The 21767-nt window shown below is 30.1% G+C and overlaps 1 protein-coding gene across 1 annotated transcript; it reads left to right on the forward strand.

Annotated features, from left to right (window-relative positions):
• The first annotated feature begins 1546 nt into the window (after positions 1 to 1546).
• LOC107451660 (vitamin K-dependent protein C) lies at positions 1547 to 20482 on the forward strand. Its single transcript, XM_016067824.3, has 7 exons — positions 1547 to 1875; positions 8060 to 8211; positions 8418 to 8594; positions 9919 to 10070; positions 12318 to 12445; positions 13402 to 13726; positions 18615 to 20482. Exons 1-7 carry the CDS (start codon positions 1690 to 1692, stop codon positions 18977 to 18979), a joined length of 1485 nt encoding a protein of 494 aa, XP_015923310.2. The 5' UTR covers positions 1547 to 1689; the 3' UTR covers positions 18980 to 20482.
• Positions 20483 to 21767: the final 1285 nt, after the last annotated feature.

A 21767-nucleotide genomic window follows, 5' to 3' on the forward strand; every position in this document is an offset into this window, starting at 1 on the left:
ACCATTTATTTTGGTTTTTTTAAAATTTCTTTATCATCCATATGATAATGGTTTACCGGAAAATCTGGTTTCCAAAATCTTAGTTCTTATTATCACACATTTATTGAAAAAAATGCAAAACTGAAAAATAAATTTAACCGAAGGAATGGTTTTGTGTCAAGCTCTTAGGTTTCATGATTAAATTACCTAATATAATCACATTTAACAAATTTTATCAAATATTATGAAACCATATTTTCTAATTAATTGTATCCAAATTATTACCAAAGCACTTCTGTAAAAATTGCTTTTTGATGTTCCCATAGTGTTAGAAATGTGGTACCTTTTACCATATCTTGGTAGTTTTGGCGATACATTTTTTCTCCGTGTGTGCTTGAAAGGGTTAAAAGATGTAGAAAGCTCACACAAAATGATTAAAAATTTCTTCTAATATGAAATCATTTTGGATACCTTGATATTTAGAATAATATAACGATGATAATGAAATTCCAGTTGTAAATATTTTAAATTGATCCATTGTATTCTAAACTGCAACTTTAGCGCTGTTTCACCCATTTCTCCTGTTAATGAGTTTTTTGTTTTTATCTTAAATTATTTTTGTATTGATAAACTATAATTCGGTTTAAAATAGTTTCTTTAAGTGCTTTTATTTCAGATCAAAAAGTATACATCATAGTGCAAACACTTTTTTTGTTTATACGCGCAGAGTGTAAACAATTTCATGAAATCTATCAGAGTTAAAACAAACATTGCCTTAAAATATTCGATAATCAATTTCTTTTTCTCTTTTTTTTAAATATAAAATTATTCCACGCATGTTCATTTTTATCTCATTTTGCGTCAAGAGAAAAAAAAAAGTTATTAATTTTTGAAACGCTTGCAATAAAACAGAAAAAAGCTATGATGACTCTCATTTTAATAAATAAGTTTATCATAAGTTAGAAAGAAAAATAAATTCACTTTTCATTAAAAAAGGAATGGTAAATTTCGTATTCCCATGTCTAACATTTAAGATTTTGTTTTCTTTTTTATTAAAAATAAATAAATAAAAAGTTTGACAAGCTGAGCATTTTCAAAATAATTTTATGTTATGTAAAATTTTATACAGATATGAATAAAAATAAAGAAATTTATTGTTGATGTTGTTTTTTAAATTCTAATTTACCAGAAAATAAAAAAACAAATGCATTATTCTTGAACTAATTAACGAAAAAATAAAATCTTTTCTTGTCCTATCTTTTAAAAGCTAAAAAATGCTATGCGTCTATATCTTTTTGTCTAATTTTGATCGGCTTTTTTTCTATTCTGAATAGATAAATAAAACAGAAATGTAACTACCTAAGTATGGATAACTATAACATTTCGAAAAATATAAAAATTTTAATTATAAAAAGAAATCTACTTTTTTCATGCTTTTTCGGTTTTTAAGAAGAATAAAAAAAAACCTTATTTTTCTTACGAAAAAACTCCGAGTGCCCTGTAAAGAACAGTAAAGGAAAATTCTTTGACTGCTCCTTATCGCACCGTCCTCAGGTAACTTGTGATTGGTTGGGGGTAGGGTTAGAAAGATTTTAAACAGGGGTATAAACGGAGGGTGCTTATGGAGGGCTGTGAATGACTCGCGATCTGTGCTTGTACTTGGTGCTAAAATAACTACGTTACTCGATACTGTATGTCCACTGATTTCTGATGGAAGTTTATTTGTATCAAATTATTTTGACATTTGTTTTGTTTGGAATATTTTTGCCGCAAAGTGAAGCAAGTAGAAATGAAACAGATAAAAGAAGATACGAAGACACAGAGACGCAATTTCGACTTTTACCGCAAAGAAACCCAAAAAGAAGGATACCTAGAAGAAAATCCGGAAAAATCGAGGTAAATTATAAGTTTTAATTAAATTTAGAACGATATTTAGAAAACTTTATTGTCATCTCTTTCTTATTTAAAGAAAATTTAAAATTAGACTGATATGGTTTTAATTTTTTTTAAATTTTTACTAAAAGACTTATTGTACCATATTCCATACGTATAGGAGGAAATAAAAAAGAAATAGGACTATTATATTAATGTTAATATGTAATTTTTATTTGCTGATACAAATTACAGCACTAAGGTTTTTACTATTGTTAAGAAAAAAAATAATAATTCACCCTATCCCATGTAGCATAATACGTAAATTAAACGCAAACTTTCGGGAAATCGGTAAAATTAGTACGCTTTATACATAGATTTTATTATATATGAACGGATTAATATTTCGATTAAGATATTTGATAAAAAAAAGCTTCCATATGTTTCACGTAATATTAACAGAACGAATTTTATTGACTACCCTACCGTAAGATTGCCTTCCTATATTTAATGTATTATTGACGAAGTAAATTTACCATTTAAATTTCGGTAAGAAAGTTTTCTACATTTTACGTATAAACATTGACGTCTATTTCACCATTTAGATTTTGGTAAACAGCTTCCGAATATTGTACGCAATAATGACAAAATAAATTTGCCATTTTATTTCGGTATGAATGTTTTTGTATGTTTTACGTAATATTGGCGAAGTTAATCTACTATTTAGTTCATTAAAAATTTGCTTCTGTGTATTTTAAGTATTATTGACGAAGCAAATTTATCATTACGATAATAACGTATGCATTATTACCTCGTATAAAGGAGTTGATAAAATATTTACAAAATAAACGAATTTGCCTACGTATAATTTTACGTGAATTTTATATTTTTTGGATATCTATTTTTTGCTATAATATGAAGTTACAGTTTTTCGTAAATTTTACTAATGCTTAGTAAACTATAAAAGTGAAATATCTGTATTTTTGAAGTAAAATTGATAGTTCTCTGTTACAAGCAGAGCCGGATTATACCTTTCGTAGGCCCTAGGCATTGCCGTTTTTAGACCCTCCCCTCCTTCCCCCACTCTTTTCAAAATATATGCTAAAATTTTCTTGCATATTTTTTTTAAACATTTTTATTAATATGGATTTTAATTTACGAATTTGTTTATTGAACTTTATCTGCAATACCGACATACTGCCGATATTGCAGTTGATATCGATAATACCATTATGATTAGTTCGATCGATAACTATGTAAACACTTCACGTCAACAATACAACAACAAACCAGCAAAGAAAACAGTGAAATTGATAGTGAGATTAATTACAAGAAATATTTATACAGTAGAGAACCAATTATCTGGGATGCTCGGGACCATCGCTATCCCGGATGTCTGAATTTCCCAGTTTTCTGGATCGACCAAAAAGTGTCATTAATCGATGTTTTATCGAACCCGAATTACAAGGAAATTACGCAAAAATTTGTCAGAATCTGAGATTAAACTAAAAGCGCAAAATTTGGTGAAAATTTACTCATCCGATTTAGACAAAAACTTTGTAGATGAATTTTTACTATTTTCAAATTTATATGAACATAAATCTGCACAAGAAATGTTGAAGGCTCAAATTAAAGATAAACTTGTGAATACTTTTCCTAACGTTCACATTGCATTAAGAATATATTTGTCGATTCTTGGATCAAATGCAGAAGGAGAAAGATCTTTCTCCAGATTAAAATTGATAAAAAATTATTTGCGTTCAACAATGAATCAAGATCGTTTGGCATCGCTCGCACTTATGTCTATTGAATACGACATTTTGCGTAGTTTGGAATTCGACAGCATAATACAAGATTTCGTTGAATCCAAAAATCGCAAAAAAGTAATATATTTGATCATAAGATTCTGCAAAATAATTTATTACCGAAAAATATTATATTTTTATTTGTATCTTCATAATTTTGTGCAAAATACACTTGTTGTTTTTAAAGCTAAATTATTTTTGTCAACAATTTTTTTTCTCCCAAGTTTTTCGTAGGCCCCTGAATTTCGTAGGCCTTAGGCACGTCCCTAGTGTGCCTATAGGTTAATCCGGCTCTGGTTACAAGGGATGTTTCTTTTATCTTATAAACACATAGTACAATAAGCAAATTGAAACACGGTTTTTTTAAGTTATATGGTTGTTATGTAAATAATAATTTTGCCTGTATTTCATTTCTGTTCATTGAAGATAACAGAAATCTTCACAAAAATATTTGAGTATTTTACACTTTATTTTACGGAGTTTTACATCGATATCTAAAACATTAACTTAATTCTTAATATATCAATTTTAGTATAAAGTTATGTTAACTGTAACTAAAAAAAAATTATGTCAATATATTAACGTACTTCAGATATACATTTTTTATAAATATTTTGAAAACAAAGTTTGCTTCTGAAGCAAAAAACTGTATAAGATCTGTTTAAAACATCGAGAGAAAAAAATATTGTCTTATTAAATATTACACTTATTTTCTTTTTTATTTCTATTTATTTATGATATTATTTGTTTATTTCTATTTATTTACTTCTGTTTATTTTTTTATATACTTTAATTATTTACATTTATTTTCATTTTTTTAAAATTGAAACACGTAACAGAAATTTTTTTTTCCCTCTTAGTTTTGTGACATTTAGCATTTCGAATATTTAGAATTTTTGGAAGGGGGTAGAAAGTACAGTTTCATGTTGTATATTTGTTAAGTTTTACCGTGAGGTGGGGCTATAAACATCGACATCTCTTCATTATTTCTATTTTTTTCTTTTATTGAAGCACGTTACATGACACTACCTTTATTATTTATTTATTTGTTTCTTAGTTTATGGTATTTAAAAATTGAAAAGAAAATTTAGTACGTTTTAGTAGAGAGTTTAAAAGTTCATTTTCTCTAATAGACGTTTTATTCTTTTTCCTTTGCCACACTTTAGCAATTAGTGTGTCAAATATGAAAATAATAAAAGAGAAATTTCTATTTAATAATTCTGTTAGTAGTAGAAATTTATCCTACAATTAATTCAAAAATTACGCAGTAAACATATATATTCTTAAAAAATTATAATAATCTCTTATGCAGAGCGCCTTATAAAAGAAAGGAACACTCCGTAAAACTCTTGATCTAATGATAGGATCTTCACGTTTTAGGACTCAATCTTGATGGTTTGAAGGGGTGACCTCATATATACTAATTAAGTAATGCAGACTATATTTTAAGTTACGAAATCAGATACAATAGCGTACTTCATCTCAATGAACATGTCTTTTTTTTCGACGGATTCGGATTTCTGTACCCCAAAATATAGGGGGTAGGATATATTTTGGGGTTCAGAAATCTGAATCCCTTGAAAAAAAAAGACATGTTCATTAAGAGAAAGTGCGTTATTGTATCTGATTTCGTAACTTAAAATATCGTCTGCACTAATTAATTAGCATAATTGAGATAGCCCCTTGAATCATTCAGATTGAGTCCTATAACGTAAAGATCCAATCATTAGATCAAAAGTTATTTAGGGTGGTCCGGTGCACACTGTACATATCTAATTAATAAACGTAAACTACAATGATATAATATTTTATTCTGATTTATTTGAAGAATTTGAAATTAAAATAAATAAGTTTTAGAGCTTACATTGAACGCTTGTCCTGTGTTTACCATTTTACTTTTTCCATTTCAATTTATATTTCCTTTATACTATTACGTACTGTAAGAAATCTTACTCATTTTCCAAATGAAAATTTCCTCAAAATTCTCAAATTTACCTTGCACACAGTTACCCATGTAGCATAATGCATAAATAAAATGCAAATTTTTGGAAAATAGGTAAAGTCAATGCGCTTTAAACGTAAATTTTAAGTAATATTGACGGAATGATATTATCATTGAGATATTTGGCAAGAAAAGCTATGGCATATTTTACGTAATATTAACGGAATGGATTTTACGAACTACCCTTCGGCAAGATTGCTTTCGTATATATTTTACGAAAGATTGGTGAAAGAATGTTTACTATTTAGATTTAGTAAAAATGATTATGTGTACAAAGCAAATTTACCATTTAAATTTCGGTTTCTGTTCTGTTCTCACAAATTTTCTGTTTTTCGGGTTACCACTTTTTTCTATAATTTGACTTTTCAACTTAAGTACATTTTGACGTACTGTTGAAGTAAATAATATGTGAAAATAGTACTCATTCTTACCTAGTAAAAAGTAGTTGGTAAAATATTCTTAAAATAAATGAATTTGTTTACTAAACTCCTACGTGAATTTTCCGTTTCTTGGATAATTTTTTTTCTCTATAATTCGACGTTTCAACTTGCGTAAATTTTGACGTATATAATATGTAAAAATTACGTGCTCATTCTTAAGTAGAAAAAAGTGGCTGGTATATTTGTGGTTAATAATTATAGTGATAGTTAAAAAATTGTTTGTAAAAGTAATAGAGTCTGGTAAAAAGTATTTGTGAAAGAAACGAATTTATTTACGTAAAATTTTACGTAAACAAATTCGTTAATTACGTAAATAAATTCCTTATTAAATTAGTTAATAACATAAATAAATTCGTTAATTACGTAAATAAATTTGTTATTTATGTAAAATTTTAAGTAAATAAATTCATTTCTTTCACAAATATTTATTTACAAAGCACTATTACATTTAATAAATTCGTTATATAAATTCGTTAATTACGTAAATAAATTCGTTATTAAATTTATTAATTGCGTAAATAAATTCATGTAAAATTTTAAGTAAATAAATTTGTTATTTATGTTAAATGTTACCTAAATTTGACATTTTTTAGATAACCATCTTTTGTCATAATTCGAGGTTTTAGTTTTACCTAAATTTTACGAATGCTTAGTGAAATTTAAATGTGAAATATACGTATTTCTGAAGTAAATTTTATGGTTTTCTGCTACCTGGGCAGTAGAATAGTTCTAAATTTTCGTAAAAGCTGTAAAATACAAATTACAAAATTAAAGTACTACATGCGAGAAAACTGTATGACGAGTTTCTCACGGTTTTAAATTAATAATGTTCCATTGTTAAACAATATGTTAAAGAAAAAAATACTGACATTAATAGCGATACAATAAGCGTCTTTTTTTATCAAAAGTGATATACTTTGAGAAAAAAGGTGCAGTCGAAACTACGATAGAAACGGCCCGGTACACATTTGCCCGGTATACCCTACACTGATGTTCTCTTAAGGTTAAGTGCCACTGCCCGGTATACTCTACACTGATGTTTTTTTAAGGTTAAGTGCCACTGCCCGGTATACATTTGCCCGGTATACCCTACACTGATGTTTTTTTTAAAGGTTAAGTGCAACTGCCCGGTATACTCTACACTGATGTTTTTTAAGGTTAAGTGCCACTGCCCGGTATACATTTGCCCGGTATATCCTACACTGATGTTCTCTTAAGGTTAAGTGCCACTGCCCGGTATACTCTACACTGATGTTTTTTTAAGGTTAAGTGCCACTGCCCGGTATACATTTGCCCGGTATACCCTACACTGATGTTTTTTTTAAAGGTTAAGTGCAACTGCCCGGTATACTCTACACTGATGTTTTTTAAGGTTAAGTGCCACTGCCCGGTATACCCTACACTGATGCTTTTTTAAGGTCAAGTGCCATTGCTCGGTATATATTTGACCGATACTCCAAACACTGATGTTTCTTCTAATCTATCGTCAGTAAGTATTAAAATATAGAATAAATATAAATATATCAAATAAATATAATAATATTAGCGAATAAATTAATATAAAATTGGATATAACAAATATTTGGGACATTCACCAAAGCGACTATGTGATTGTTGACATTCACCGGTGAGAGTCAGAAGTAAGGGTATTTAGCAAATATTTCGGACATACACCAAGCGACTACGTGAATGTTGACATTCTCCAGATTTCGGTGTTTCACCGTAACATACATACATACATATATATATATATATATATATATATATATATATATATATATATATATATATATATATATATATATATATATATATATATATATATATATATATATATATATATATATATATATATATCTTGCTGATCCTCCTTCTTTCTTGAATCCATGAGGTTAGTTTTATACTATGCTATATTGATTATTATTGACGATTACTGATTATTATTATTATTTTACCTAAAGGTTGGTTCAAGTGAAGGATCTGGTAATGAACCTAATGCCACTTCTTTTTCTGAATGGGAAGAATGGTCAAGATGTAAAAACTGCCGACAATTTAGGAATCGCCACTGCATTAACATAGAAGAGTGTGAGGATAAGATTCAAAAGATGTACAGGTAAGAAAAATATGTACACTACGGCGAACTAAATTACTGTACACTACGGCGGCATGTATATTTTTAAAAATTTAACTCCTTCAATGAAATGTCCCATACATTCCAACCTCATTATAACTCTTAACCTAGCTCTAACATAATAGATGCTATTTTATGTGACTCTCTGTTTAGATTATTATTTTCATTTAACTATAATGCTATTGCAGGCCCTGCCATTCATCATCAAACTGTAAGCAAAAAATATTGATTATGATGGCAAATCGAGGAGATCCTAAAAAGAGGCCAAAAAAAGTGAGAATAATAAGAAAATTAACTCCGTACTTCTTCACGGAGTGGTCTGATTGGTCACCATGTTCCTCATCATGCTATACAAAAAGGACAAGGTGAGTCATATTTTTTTCAGTTAATTGGTCATTTTCAGTCAATAAAGCAAATGAAATGGTTGCATATATTATTAAAAGAGATATGTTTTGTTTAGAGCCAGATACCGAACACCAAATCTATTTAATCACGTAATCTAGTTGCCTTGGAAACGAATTATTGGAATTGGTAATTTCCGTGGATAATTATCATAGCATAAATTTTTTTTGTTCATAGTTGCCCTGGCCGATATTTTTTAATCCTTATCCTATAATTTAAATTCCCTATTCAAAATTTGAACATGAAATACATAGCTCACTATTTCAATTGTTAATTTCAATTCGAGACGTCACTTTATTGTCCCTCATCCCACCAAAGTAATCACCACTGCTGCATTTTATTTATTTAAATGTTTTTTATTTTACTTTTTTTTGCTTTCAGAGCTCGAAAAACATTTTTAAAAGGAAAAAAAAAACGCACGCATAATTTTTCCGAACTTATTTAGATTTTTCTTTCTGAAAGTATTTGTACTTTTTACTTACAAAATACAACCGTTATGTGCAAAATTTGGCTCGTATATTTTTGTCGATTTTCTCCATATGCATGAATATTCGACATTAAAACTCTCTCCAAAAAAAATGGTTCGCTCTCCTAAAGATATTTTCACTTATAAGTAATTAATATTCTTTTAATATTTTTTTTAAATTCAATTCATACACAAATGATAAAATGAAATGAAATGAAAATTCTATTGCGTAAGCACCACATTTGATATATTTTTTTTAAACTGTGAAAAGGGTATTAACTTTTTGACTCAGAAATTTTATTAGACATATTTTTCATGCATTTTTCATTATTTTTTATTAATTTAGGCTACAATAAGTTAAAAATATTTTAGCATTTTAATAATTCATGGCTATGAAATACAACATGAAACAATCAATAATTTTTCAAAATTTGCCCTTATTTGCAGCTATTTTGATTTAAGAAGAACAGTTATTCATGATTTAAATTTGTTTCATTTATAAAAATTAATTATTGATGCATTTTTGAATATGAATAAAAAAAAATGTCAAACTACGCTATTTGGATTTTATATTTTAGTGCAAATATAATTCTGATAATCTAACAGATTTTAGTAACTATTGGACTGTTTCTTTAATTTAAAAAAAATCAAAATATGCCTGTAATTAGAGCGCCAGAAAAAATATATAGATATAAAAGCCTGTGTCCCCTTTGCGTGAAAGGGTTAAAGGTGGGCATTAGAAAACACACTATAATTGTCAAATATATATTCCTTTCACATAACGAAAACAGAAATTAATAATTATTTGGTTTATTTTTCAGAAAGTGCAGATTTCCTGGCCTTTGCGATAATAGTTCTTTGAGAGAAGATTATAAGCAATGCTACAGAGATGGAGATGATTGTGAAAAGCTATTTTTTGAGCAGCAACAACGATTATTTGAGTATCCTAAAAATATCGATGAATCGACTGAAAGTTAGTTGAAAATTTTATTTCCTTGATACTGATCAAGAAATTCTTTCTTGACAGTATTTTTCATCCCAAAAATTAGAATAAATTAGACGATTTAATTAAAAAAATATAAATCAAAGGAAATAAAATTTCTAGATGGGTTTTCTTAAAAAGAAATTAAGTTTAAATTTATAATTTTAAACTATTTTCCTTATTAATCGCTCTAAGAATACTTTTTCAATAAAGTAAAATGCAAAAATTTTCCAAGCAGACTGAAGGAGCAGACGTTCCAGGAGAATATAAATGGAATATAAATGTTTTTGACATCTTCACAAATTTTCTGAGATAAAACTTCTCACGTTTTTCCTTTTTAATTAAATCCGTCACACTGTTTTAAATTGCATTTATTTAAATGAGTGATTTTCTACACTAGAACCATGACGGGACAATCAAATCCTTATCAAACAAAAATCAAAAATGAATAAATAGCGTGAGCAAGACAAAATCGTCCTATGACAAAATCTATGGCAATTTGGTATGAATAAACCGTTTCCAAATTTTCCCGTACAGGGATTAATACTGTGGGGCGAGGAGTATTCAACAATGTCAACCTTCATCTATGAAAAGGAACCTCTCCATAGAATCGAGTTAACATGTCTTATATACTAGTGAATTGTAGTTGTAATTTTGTAGTGGTAGATACGCTACAGTACTCCCCCACCAGAATTATATCTGTGATAGAATTCGATGAATGAATTGCTGTTTTGTGCAAAGCCGGGAGAGCTGTATTAAGATCACCGTGCTTTTGCTGATCGTGAGAGCTGTATTAAGTTCACGGTCGTGTTTGCTCCTGTGTTGCCATTAGCAGTCGAGTGTATGCAGTCCAACGTTGTATGAGGTCGAGACTGAGTAGCAACAGCGCGAGGAGGTGGATAATGTCGCAGTCACAAGTAGCAAGTCAACTGTTCAATGTGGACCATCCATCCAAGTAGGCGTGTTCAGGTCGAAGTGGGCGTTACTGCCAAGGTAGGCGTGTTCACCTCACGTCCGATGGTCACCAATGTGGGGCGAGGAATAATCGACAATGTCCACCTTCATCTATGAAAAGGTACCCCTCCATAGATAAAATTCTTTTATCGAATTACTTTTCAAAAAAAATAAATAAATAAATAAATAAATCTCCAACAACGAAGCTTTTAAAGCTAATGACTATGTAGAAATCTTCATCGAAATAAAAAAATTAAAATGATTGTACTTCTGAGTCTTTTAATTATATTTTTATTCGTGAAAATAACTTTACAGTTTACAAATAAAATAGTTCATAAAAATACGTTCGCAAAACAATTTTTATAGATATATATATAAAAAACAAGTAATTCTTTCTATTTGCGAAGAAGGGTTTAAGAATTAGAAAGAGAAACGTTTAAAATATATTTTGCTCGAATCAAGAAGATTTTTTTAGCCATGTAAGCACATTACCAATTTTTTAAGATTAGCTATGTAATAATTATAACAATGAACTGTAATGCTTGTAACAATTATAACTTAAATATGAACATTAATTTGAATAATTATCCCAGCTAATTAAGAATAATTATCCCAGCTTATCCCACTAATTGTAACTGTTTTTATAATACATACAGTAATAATTGATAGAATTGTATCTATTATGACCATAATTGTAATAATACTAGCAGTTGAACTATAATTGTAATAAATGTAACAATAACTGTAATATTTGTAACAATAATTTATCAATTTTAAACCAGTAGTGAATATATATGTTACTGTCAATGTGAATAGTCATTTATTATTAATACTAACCGGTCAATATTAATTATGATCAAATAAGCCGGTCATTCTTTCGCGTTTTTATTGGGAATATTTCCGAATTGTGATCTGTCACGCCAACTACAATCGCCAAGGCACCAAATTGATTTTAAACAGGAAAATTTTTAAAAAAATGCAGATGTTTGCCCGGAGGATGTTACGAGTTTTATCCTTCTAGTTGGTCCTCTTCTGTGATATTTTTTTAAAAAGTTTCTCGTGGGCTTCAGCCCGGAAGTTGCCATGACTGGGCGATTATTCTGCCACAGATCACGATACGGAAATCTCCCCTTTTCATTTCTCACTTAGACCAAAAGAAGCGGTTATTATTAGTATTGACCGGTTAGTATTAATAATAACAGGATTTACTACTTAAAATATAGATTTAATTTACTTGATATTGTTTAAAGTCATTAGTAGTTAAATCATTGGAAAATTCTGTAGGTTTAAAAGATAATCCTTTGGATAATATTGAATGCGGAATTCCAAATGTCTCAGTACCATCTGTACCACCGGAATTCAGAAGGATAACCGGTGGAAGGCCATCCGTGAAAGGGGCATGGCCATGGCAGGTAATTTTCTTGCACCACATCCCACATACTTTATTATATCTGGGTTTTTTTTATATTTTTATTTTTTAATCTTTCTTCACTAAGAAAATTATAGTCAAAGCTACCATGATATGGTACAATTTTACGTGTTTCTGGTTCTATGGATACACCAAAAAGCTTGGTAATTTTTACCAAAGCGTTTTGGTAATGATTTTAGCAAAGCTAGCAGTAAGTTCTATAATAAAATTTGGTAAATGTGGAAAAATTTTCTAAATTCATGATGATACCTCTGAGCATGACATAAAATCACTTATTTTGTAAAATTAACTTTTCAGTTTTGTATTTTTTACTAAATGTGTGGTAATAAGAACTATAATTTTGAAAACCAACCATAATTTTGATTAATTGTTACCAAATAAACAGAAAAATACCCGAATGGGTTACTTAAATATCATCTATTTTGATTTACTAATCAGAATTATGTTTTTTTTAACCCATATTTTTAGTTTCGCAATAATTTTTAATCTCTATACTAGCCGTTCTGTAAGATAAACCCTTTTTTTTAATATTTTTTTCAAAAACTTTATTTTAAAAAGGTTTACAAAATAATCAAATTAAGGCTAACTATTCAAGCTTAAAAAAAGAGTATAATGATATCGAAGTTTCAAGAATCTCTATACAGGACGTCGGTATTAAAAGTATCGAAGCTATTTGATTACTCGAAAAAATAGAGAGGAAAGGCGATCACCACAACAGCAATTTCCCTTCAGCAATCAAACAGTTTCTAATTCCGTCTTTCCTGATATTGATTCATTAGATTCCAATTGCATTTTTCTTTCTTCCTTGTTTGAATACTAATTGACGATACCTAATATGCATGCATTTACGGCTTCATTTCTTATAAGATTAAAAAAAAATAATTTATATATATATATATATTTTTCATATATATATATTTTATTCATATTTATTTTCAGACTCTCATTCTGAATTCTGATCGTGAGCCATTCTGTGGTGGAATTCTGCTCTCCGATAAGTGGGTGCTGACAGCAGCTCACTGTATTCGAAAGCGCCTGTATGTTCGAGCCGGTGAATATGACCTCTCTCACTATGAAAAGACCGAACAAGAATGGTCTGTGTCCGAATTTTGGAAGCATCCTAAATATGATCAGAATACCGTGGACAATGACATAGCATTATTGAAGACGATAAGGCCGTTTCAATTGAATTCTTACGTTACGCCGATATGCTTACCTTTACGAAGCGATAAGCTGCCAGAGTTCGCAAGACTTACTATCTTAGGTAAGTTAAATTTGTAGAAATAGAAAAGTATTAAATTGACAGAAACAGGAGCAATATTTTCTCATATTTTGTTCAGTTGTAATGGTTTGAAAAGCATGTACAGAAATTATTTACGAAATCTAACTATATATAAGAATCTATTGATGTTGTCGCAGTTTTCCATTGTTGTTCATGTATTTTTTTTCTTCCGGAAAATCACATGGTAGCATCCAGTTTTTCCCCATTCATTTCCATATTGTTTCAGTTGCCATCAGCATAAAATTAATAAAAATTATAAAAGTATCGTTTTTCTATAAACTAGGAGGCTTCGCCCCCTGCTCGCTGGTGCTCGCCAACCCCCGGTACTGCTTTCGCAGTTCATTTCGGATTGCTTTGCAATCCGATGCTCGCTTTACTCGCTCATTTGATACGTTCTTAACGTCTAGCTTTTGTATACTTTTTTGAACACTGAAGTTCCGAAAACTTTTCACTGTAGAAAATTCTAAACCTGTACATTTCAATATTAATTTGAAATTGCAAACAGTTCACATATTTTTCTTAATCACACTATTCTAAATTTCAGTTGTTGAGAAAAGTAACTGTTGTAAGTTTTGTTTTAAAGTCTTCCCCACAAAAGGGCTAAAGCCATGTGTTGTAAAACAATATGAAATAGTAGTCTGCCACTGAACACCGGATGTAAAGATAATATAACAAAACGCGGAATAGTAAAGCGCTCAATTCAAAATAAAATAGCAATAGCATAACACTTCTCATTTCTGCCAATGAAAAGGAACTATTTCAGTACTCCTAACCAACCAACCGTTTTTTTCTCGGTGACAATCGGAGATAGATAGACATATGATGCTCACTACGTGCTCTTGCACGCCGAAGCCTATCAATTAAAACGTATTAGCGTTTTATATAACATGGATTAGCCATATAATGCTCACTACGTGCTCTTGCGCGCCGAATCCAATCAATTAAATATGAAAACTGTTGCCAGCGCGAGAAAAGAAATATCATCGGTTTTATTGATACATTCATACGTACGTATTAGCGTTTTATATAATATAGATAGATATTTTCGTATCGCTAGTTTAAAGTTATTTTCCTGTACTGCTATTATTACACTTTTAATTAAGAGCTTAAAGCTAAGAGAATTGTGTTTTTTTACTATTATTATTATAATGTAATTCTACTCTAAATTTCAAGAAAAAGTTATTTAGAAATGTGATTAAATCTTCGTAACAGTTTCACAATTATTATTTTTGTGCAAATAACTTTAATATACTGCTATAAATTACAATTAAAGATATCTTTTAAATGATTTAGAGCTTAATGATCGGCTTTATGCACAATGAGATGCAAGCAAAAATCTCTATATATATTTCTCTCACACGGCACCAAAAAAAAGCCTCATTACAACTCCCCGAATGACAACGTTAGAAAATCGACCAATGATTGCTGCTAAAAATGTCACATGGCAAATCAAGATGAGGTGGCTCAACATATAGCGCTTTTAAAAACGGAAACAATAACCAGAGTGAGCATTATCAGGTTGTTCAATTCAGATTCATGCCCTAAAAACATGATAATATTTAATTTAAACTCAATTAGGAATTAATTAATGGAAGTGAGAATGCTTTAAAAGGCCGCTGTTGAATTGATATTTTTCTACTGGGAGCTACCTAAACGTCTAAAAAACGTCTAAGTTGCACTGAATTTTTTTATATTTCGCGTTTATTTATGCATTGAATTTTCACGCTTTAAAATGCAGAATATTAGTGAAGCTGTTAGGGCTTTTAAACGTAATGAAAGAAAACGTGTTCGAAGAGCCCAAGAAAGTGTTGAGGAATGTTATGGAAGACGTAGATTGCAGAGATCAAGTGCAATAATAACTGTTCAAGATGTTTACTGTTTAACTGTTACTGTTTACTGTTAACTGTTTACTGTTAATAACTGTTTTTTTTTCTAAAACCTTCAGAATTTCTAGCATTAACTAATTTATTATACACATTTAGTTGAATTTAGGTGAGTAACTGCAATATTTGATAATTTTTTTTGCTAATATGTTTCTCATTTAGCTAATGTTTTGATTTTTTCACCATGTACAATCTAAATAGCTAATATGCTTTTTTAAAAGCCAATAAGAACATTGATAGAATTCTTCTACATAAGTACAATACTATGTCTTTGATGATAAAATACTATGTCCTTGATGATAATATGCTATGTCTTTGTGCTAGAACATTGTGTTCATTGGCGAGCGAGCGCAGCGAGCCATGGTTCACGGTGTGAACCACATAGGATTGCGAAGCAATTCTCGGGGATTGGCGAGCGTTAGCGAGCAGCGGGCTGAGCCTCCTAATAGTTTTTAATGTACCCACCCGTTTGGTAAGCGGAAATATAAAATTACGATTGTGAACTCACCAAATTTGTTTGAACAATATAATGTTATAACAATATAAATGCTATTTTCGAAAATGGTTATTTAGAAAAATTGCTTCTGTTAACCAATAGATCTAAATATTAGTTAACCAATAGATCTAAATAATTAATAGATAATAATATTTGGACGCGGGAAGTGGAGGCACAAGTGTATACAAACAGAATTCCTTTTAGTACATATACACCGAAGAGCCATTACATTATGATCACCCTGTTAATAACATGTAGGACCACCTTTAGCCCTGAAAACTGCTAGCACCCGCCGTGGCATTGATTCCACAAGGTGCTGATTGGTAGTCTGAGGTATCTGGTACCAAGCGCTCACCAACTGGTCCTGCAATTCACTCATATTGCGAGGGATAGCGTGGCAGCACGAATTAGGTTTTCCAAGTAGGACCACAAATGTTCTATTGAATTAAGGTCAGGGAAATTTGGGGCCAAGACACGACTCGAAAGTCACTGGAATGTTCCTCGAACCAATCCATGACGATTCGACCCTTATGACATGGTGCATTATCCTGTTGGTAAACACCATCACCCGCAGGAAAAACTGTTGCCATGAATGGGTGAACCTGGTGTGCAACTATGTTCAAGTAGCTTACAGACGTCAGAGATTGTTCTATGAGGATTATGGGCCCTAATATGCCCCATGAAAACATTGTTCCTGGGCGAGAAACCATGAAAACCTGGCGAGTCCATTGTTATAGATGGAGGGTGGTCATAATGTAATGGCTCTTCGATGTATGCAAGTGAGTAATTTTAACTTTAGTAGAAAAACTGTTTTCTGCCGAGAAACAACAATTATTGCGAAGCAATCATCGGGGTTGGTGTTAATAAATTAATTTTGACGTTTAATTATTTAACTTTTGAAGTAAATTGTGCACAAAAAAGTAGTTGCTCAAAATCTTAGATTTTCTGCAGTTTCTAGTATCTGTAAATAATTCTAACTAACAGTTCGATGTCATAATGTCAACTTTATAAATTTTAATATTGTTAATAATAATTCATTATCATTTACTCATGAAAAATAACTTACAAATTTGCTTATATACTTAATTAGGCGAAAGTTGGGTAAGACCTTAGTTAAGGTCCTGGTAGTTAAGACTTGAAGGCCTACTGAAGATTAACTGTTCGCCCTGGAAATTGTCTGATTTAATCAAAATATTCATTGTTTAGTTATTAGTCATCATTATGTATCATATCTTGAGAGTGACATATGCACTACTTTATTTTATGTAAATGATTTTTCTCTATAAAATGCTACATTACTTATCCCACTAGTGAGGTAAGGTCAGGTACGTATGTAAACTCTTCAGAAAATTTAGGAATAATATAGAATTTAAGTGAAAAAGTAGCACACATTTTTATTTTATATGGCAATTCAAGAATATTATGTATAAATTTTGCATGTGAAGTAGTTACCTTCCTTTGATATTATTGTGGTGCCAATGCTGAGACTAGAATCCCAGTTTTGTCGGTCTTAAAATTGGCTGATTAGCCCTCTTGGTTATAACACGTACCCTACTGTAAGGAACTAAGTGGCTTCATTTGGCGGGTCTAGTTGGTGCGATGAAATTCTGGTTGTTCAATCGTATTAGGTGAAAGTAGTAAACAAACAGTTTGATTGCCATCTTATTTATGGTTATTTGACTGACATGTTTGAATATGGTAAAATAACAATTAAATAAATTATTTATATAACCATTTTCCGAGAAATTTGTGACAGTGTAACGAAATTTGCAAAAATAAGCAATTTTTTTTCTTAATTCGAGTAATTGAATCTAGATATTTAACAAAAATATAAAAAACAAACCTACTTTCTATTGGTCTTCTTTCTTGACTATTGGGATAACATTTTCCAGATTTCAGTTCTAATCAAATTTTGTAGATGATAGCTACTTCTGGGTCTAAGATCCGATTACTTAGTGGTGTAAATGAGAGACTTTGTTGTAATTGAAAGACTTCAGACCTTGTGTAAACTAAGGCAAACAGCGTTAAAGAGCACAAAAATATTTATAAAATACTGACAGCTGTCTCGGATGCTCAAAGGGCAACCCTCATCATTGCAATCAGTTCTGTTGCACTGATGAAGGCTGCCCTTTGAGCATCCGAAACAGCTGTCTGTATTTTACAAACATTTTTGTGCTCTTTTACGTTGTTTGCCTTAGCTTGTATTTAGCACAAAGGTCGTCCACTTGTGTATTCAGACGTTGTGGTTTGAATTACTTCTGGACAAACTATACCCAATTTTAAACCATTTAATGTTTCTGTTATCTTTTTCCAAAATGTTCCTGTTCTAAAATTTTATATAACTTCAAACAAATTGTTTATAATTTATTTTTTACACGAAATTTCAAACAAATTTAGAAAAATTAAATAAATGGGACAAATATAATTTCAAAACTTTTATGGATTGTGTATACTTCTTAATACTTATTTTTATTTATAACTATCATTACAGGTTGGGGAAAACGGCGGAACTATTCAAACTACGGCACAGACATACTGCATGAAGCTAATGTACCAATAGTGAATTTTAGAGAATGTCAGAAATCTTATCATGACCAGTACATCAGCGATAATATGTTATGTGCCGGTTTCGAAGCTGGCCTGGTGGACTCATGCAAAGGTGACAGCGGTGGACCTTTAATGTATCAAAGAAAAGATGGCACTTGGGCAGTTTTTGGCGTAACTAGCTTTGGCGATGGTTGCGGAGAGGCCAAGAAATATGGTGTTTATGCCAACGTGTTAAAATATCTATCTTGGATACGAAATATAATTAAGAGAGGAGAAATATCACTATATGATGATGATGTGGATTATTAGAATAAAATACATTATTTATTAAGAATCTAACTCAAGTTTTAAAAACAAAAATTTTTGACAGATTGAAATTGTGTGGAAATATATGCAATTAGGGCGATTTTGCAAATTTAAGGTTAGCTTCCATACGCTCCCGTAAGTAAGATTTCAAGTGATTGTGCATGCGTACTGGAAGTGCGCATGTTCGGGTAAAATGCGCAGGCGCCCGTGAAAAAAATATCAAACTTACGTAAGTGAAAATAAGAGATTTTTCAAAAATCCGTAAGTTAGAAATACTAACGTGGTGGAATATCATTTCAACTTTGATCAAAAAATCAAAGCAAACATTTACAATGGACGTAGACTATCTCTTTAAAGCTGTGGCATGCGATTCAAGATGCTTTACTTTACTTAAAACTGCGATTCTATGAGCAGAAAAATTTGGTAGTTTGTTGATTTTGATGAATTCAGCGATAAAGAATGCAGCTTTTCATTATTATTATTAATATTTAAAAAAAATATTATTAAACTTCTATTGGTTATTTAACTAAATTGTATAGTTAAAATTAACATAATTTATATTTTAAAATAGCGAAAATTTATTTAGTTTCTTATGGAACTAGAGCAATTAGACAAACATAATGTTAAATAAAAACCAATAAAATTATTTATTTATTGAATCAACCAATTGTCGAAAGATGACACGATTCATTTCCACAAATTCACATTCCATGTCCATGTTTTTATTTCGAAGGTAGGCTTAAACAGTAAACAGGATTTAACCCCTTAACGATCGGTAAATTTTCAAGAAAACGGTCATAAAAGTGCCGATTTTTTTTATCGGTGCTATTTGATTAGTGCTGACATCTAGTTTAAAATTAACTAACCATCTACAATTACCTTAAAAATATCCTGGTACTGCAATCTGGTGTATAAAATGAGAAATAAAATGTTTTACGGGCAAAATAAATGAATAAGTTTTATTCTTATTGTCGCGTTACTACTGAACACTCCAGCCCGGAAATATCACGGGAACGAGAAATAGAGGGCGAAACCTCACCCCGTCATTTTCACGGGAACAAGAAGGAAGGGTTTAAAAGCTATAAACAGCGTGCTTGTAGCTCTGTCTTTGTAGCGTAAATCTCGCCAACATAACGTAAAGATACGCAGCATCTAAAATAAACGCGAGCATGCGAAGTTGCTTTAATCTTACGTACAGGAGCGTACAAAAACTAACGTAAAAGTGCGAAATCTCCCTCTATTGTCCAAATAAAATTATGTTGCGCTAAATTTCTAATTTCTATCTTAAAATGTGATCAAGACGTTACTCACGAGCTATTAAATTTCAAAGTGGCCGGATCCCGCTATTGGTTGAAAATTTCATCGTTTCTTGTGGCAAGGGAGAGGATGTGTATCGGCTGGTGTTCACTTGACTTTTGCTTCAGATTTCGTTTTCACTTGTGCTCTGGATTTATTTTATTCTTGTAAATATTTATGCAATATTAGTATTAAATTTTATTTTCGTGACTTCGACTCTAATAGAAATTATCACAAAATTGTGCGAATTATAAAGAATACTTTTATTTTGAGCAATTTTAATAATTAAGAAAAATATTTATTTTGTCATATGCATTATACATTATATCATTTATAATGCTGTCTATAGTGGCAGCATTTATATTTATTACCTTTATTGCTCCATACACTTTATTTAATAATGAGCTTCAATTTCAAATATTGCGCTCTTGCCTCTTTAAGGTAAATAAATTATACAACGAGGATAATAGATTGTTAACACATTTATTCGCAAAAATATTGTATAATTTATGTCGTTTTAACAAGCTAGTATTCAAGCTTAAGTTTTGAAAAAAAATATAGTTTTATTTCCTTTTAGTATTATTATTACTTCTAATAATAATGTTAATGCTAACTTTAATGAAGTTAAACTGTTTTGGGCTTATCTAGAATCTATTGTATGCCTTAAATCCTATATAGCTTAGAATGCTCTTTCAAACTCGGTAATAAAGCTAGAAATGTTATAGTAGCAAACTTTTTCACTAGTCTTATTTTATAAAATATACTTGCTTTTTTCAAAATAAATGTATATAGATATCATTTCTTATTGTTTATTTAAATATTTTACTTTATCACAGTACGCATCACAGAGGATATTATTTTTTAAAAGAAAACTAGAATTTTAACGAAAAAGGTTAAGCAGTACTCAAGGAAAAAAAAATCATTATTTTGCAGTTGTGCCGATAACAACCTCGAAAAAACAAAACAAAAACAGTTATTATACATTGTATCTTCTTTCAAGTTTCTCAAAATTGATTTAAACTCTTTCTTTTAACAATTAAGAAAAATATTTCGATGGTCATATTCAATTAAAAATAACCTCACTTTACTTAAAAAACATAATTTTCTAATTAAGAATATGTTATGAATGTTATCAATAACAAGGAAGCAACAAGTAAAGATATTTCAAGCCTAACGCTAGAATTTTTTTTAGAAAAAAAATTATAGAATATATTAACGATCAATTTGTCGCATAATTGTAAATGGTTAAGGTTCCATTGGCTTTGATTTATCTCGAGATATATTCAAGGTTCTACTAAATGTAACACACATGTATGTCTTGACACACATGTACACACACTTGTAACACACATGTACACTTATATCTTGTATCAGATTTAAAGAATAAGGAGGTGAATGTATTGTCACAAGTATAGCATAAATGTTTGTGCAACATTTATGCAACAGCAGCTTTGTGCTACAGCAGCAAAACAGAACAAAATGCCCCTGACCTAGA

This window comes from Parasteatoda tepidariorum, chromosome 10, assembly GCF_982258835.1.
Source record: "Parasteatoda tepidariorum strain Cologne lab strain chromosome 10, Ptep-v5.0, whole genome shotgun sequence".
Lineage (NCBI taxonomy): Eukaryota > Metazoa > Arthropoda > Arachnida > Araneae > Theridiidae > Parasteatoda > Parasteatoda tepidariorum.

Bases quoted from the DNA above. Each gene is read 5' to 3' on its own strand.
- LOC107451660 (XM_016067824.3), top strand. From the start codon at position 1,690: ATGGAAGTTTATTTGTATCAAATTATTTTGACATTTGTTTTGTTTGGA. The intron at 1,876-8,059 runs GTAAATTATAAG...TTTTACCTAAAG, and splicing joins GAAAATCCGGAAAAATCGAG to GTTGGTTCAAGTGAAGGATC. The intron at 13,727-18,614 runs GTAAGTTAAATT...CTATCATTACAG, and splicing joins CGCAAGACTTACTATCTTAG to GTTGGGGAAAACGGCGGAAC.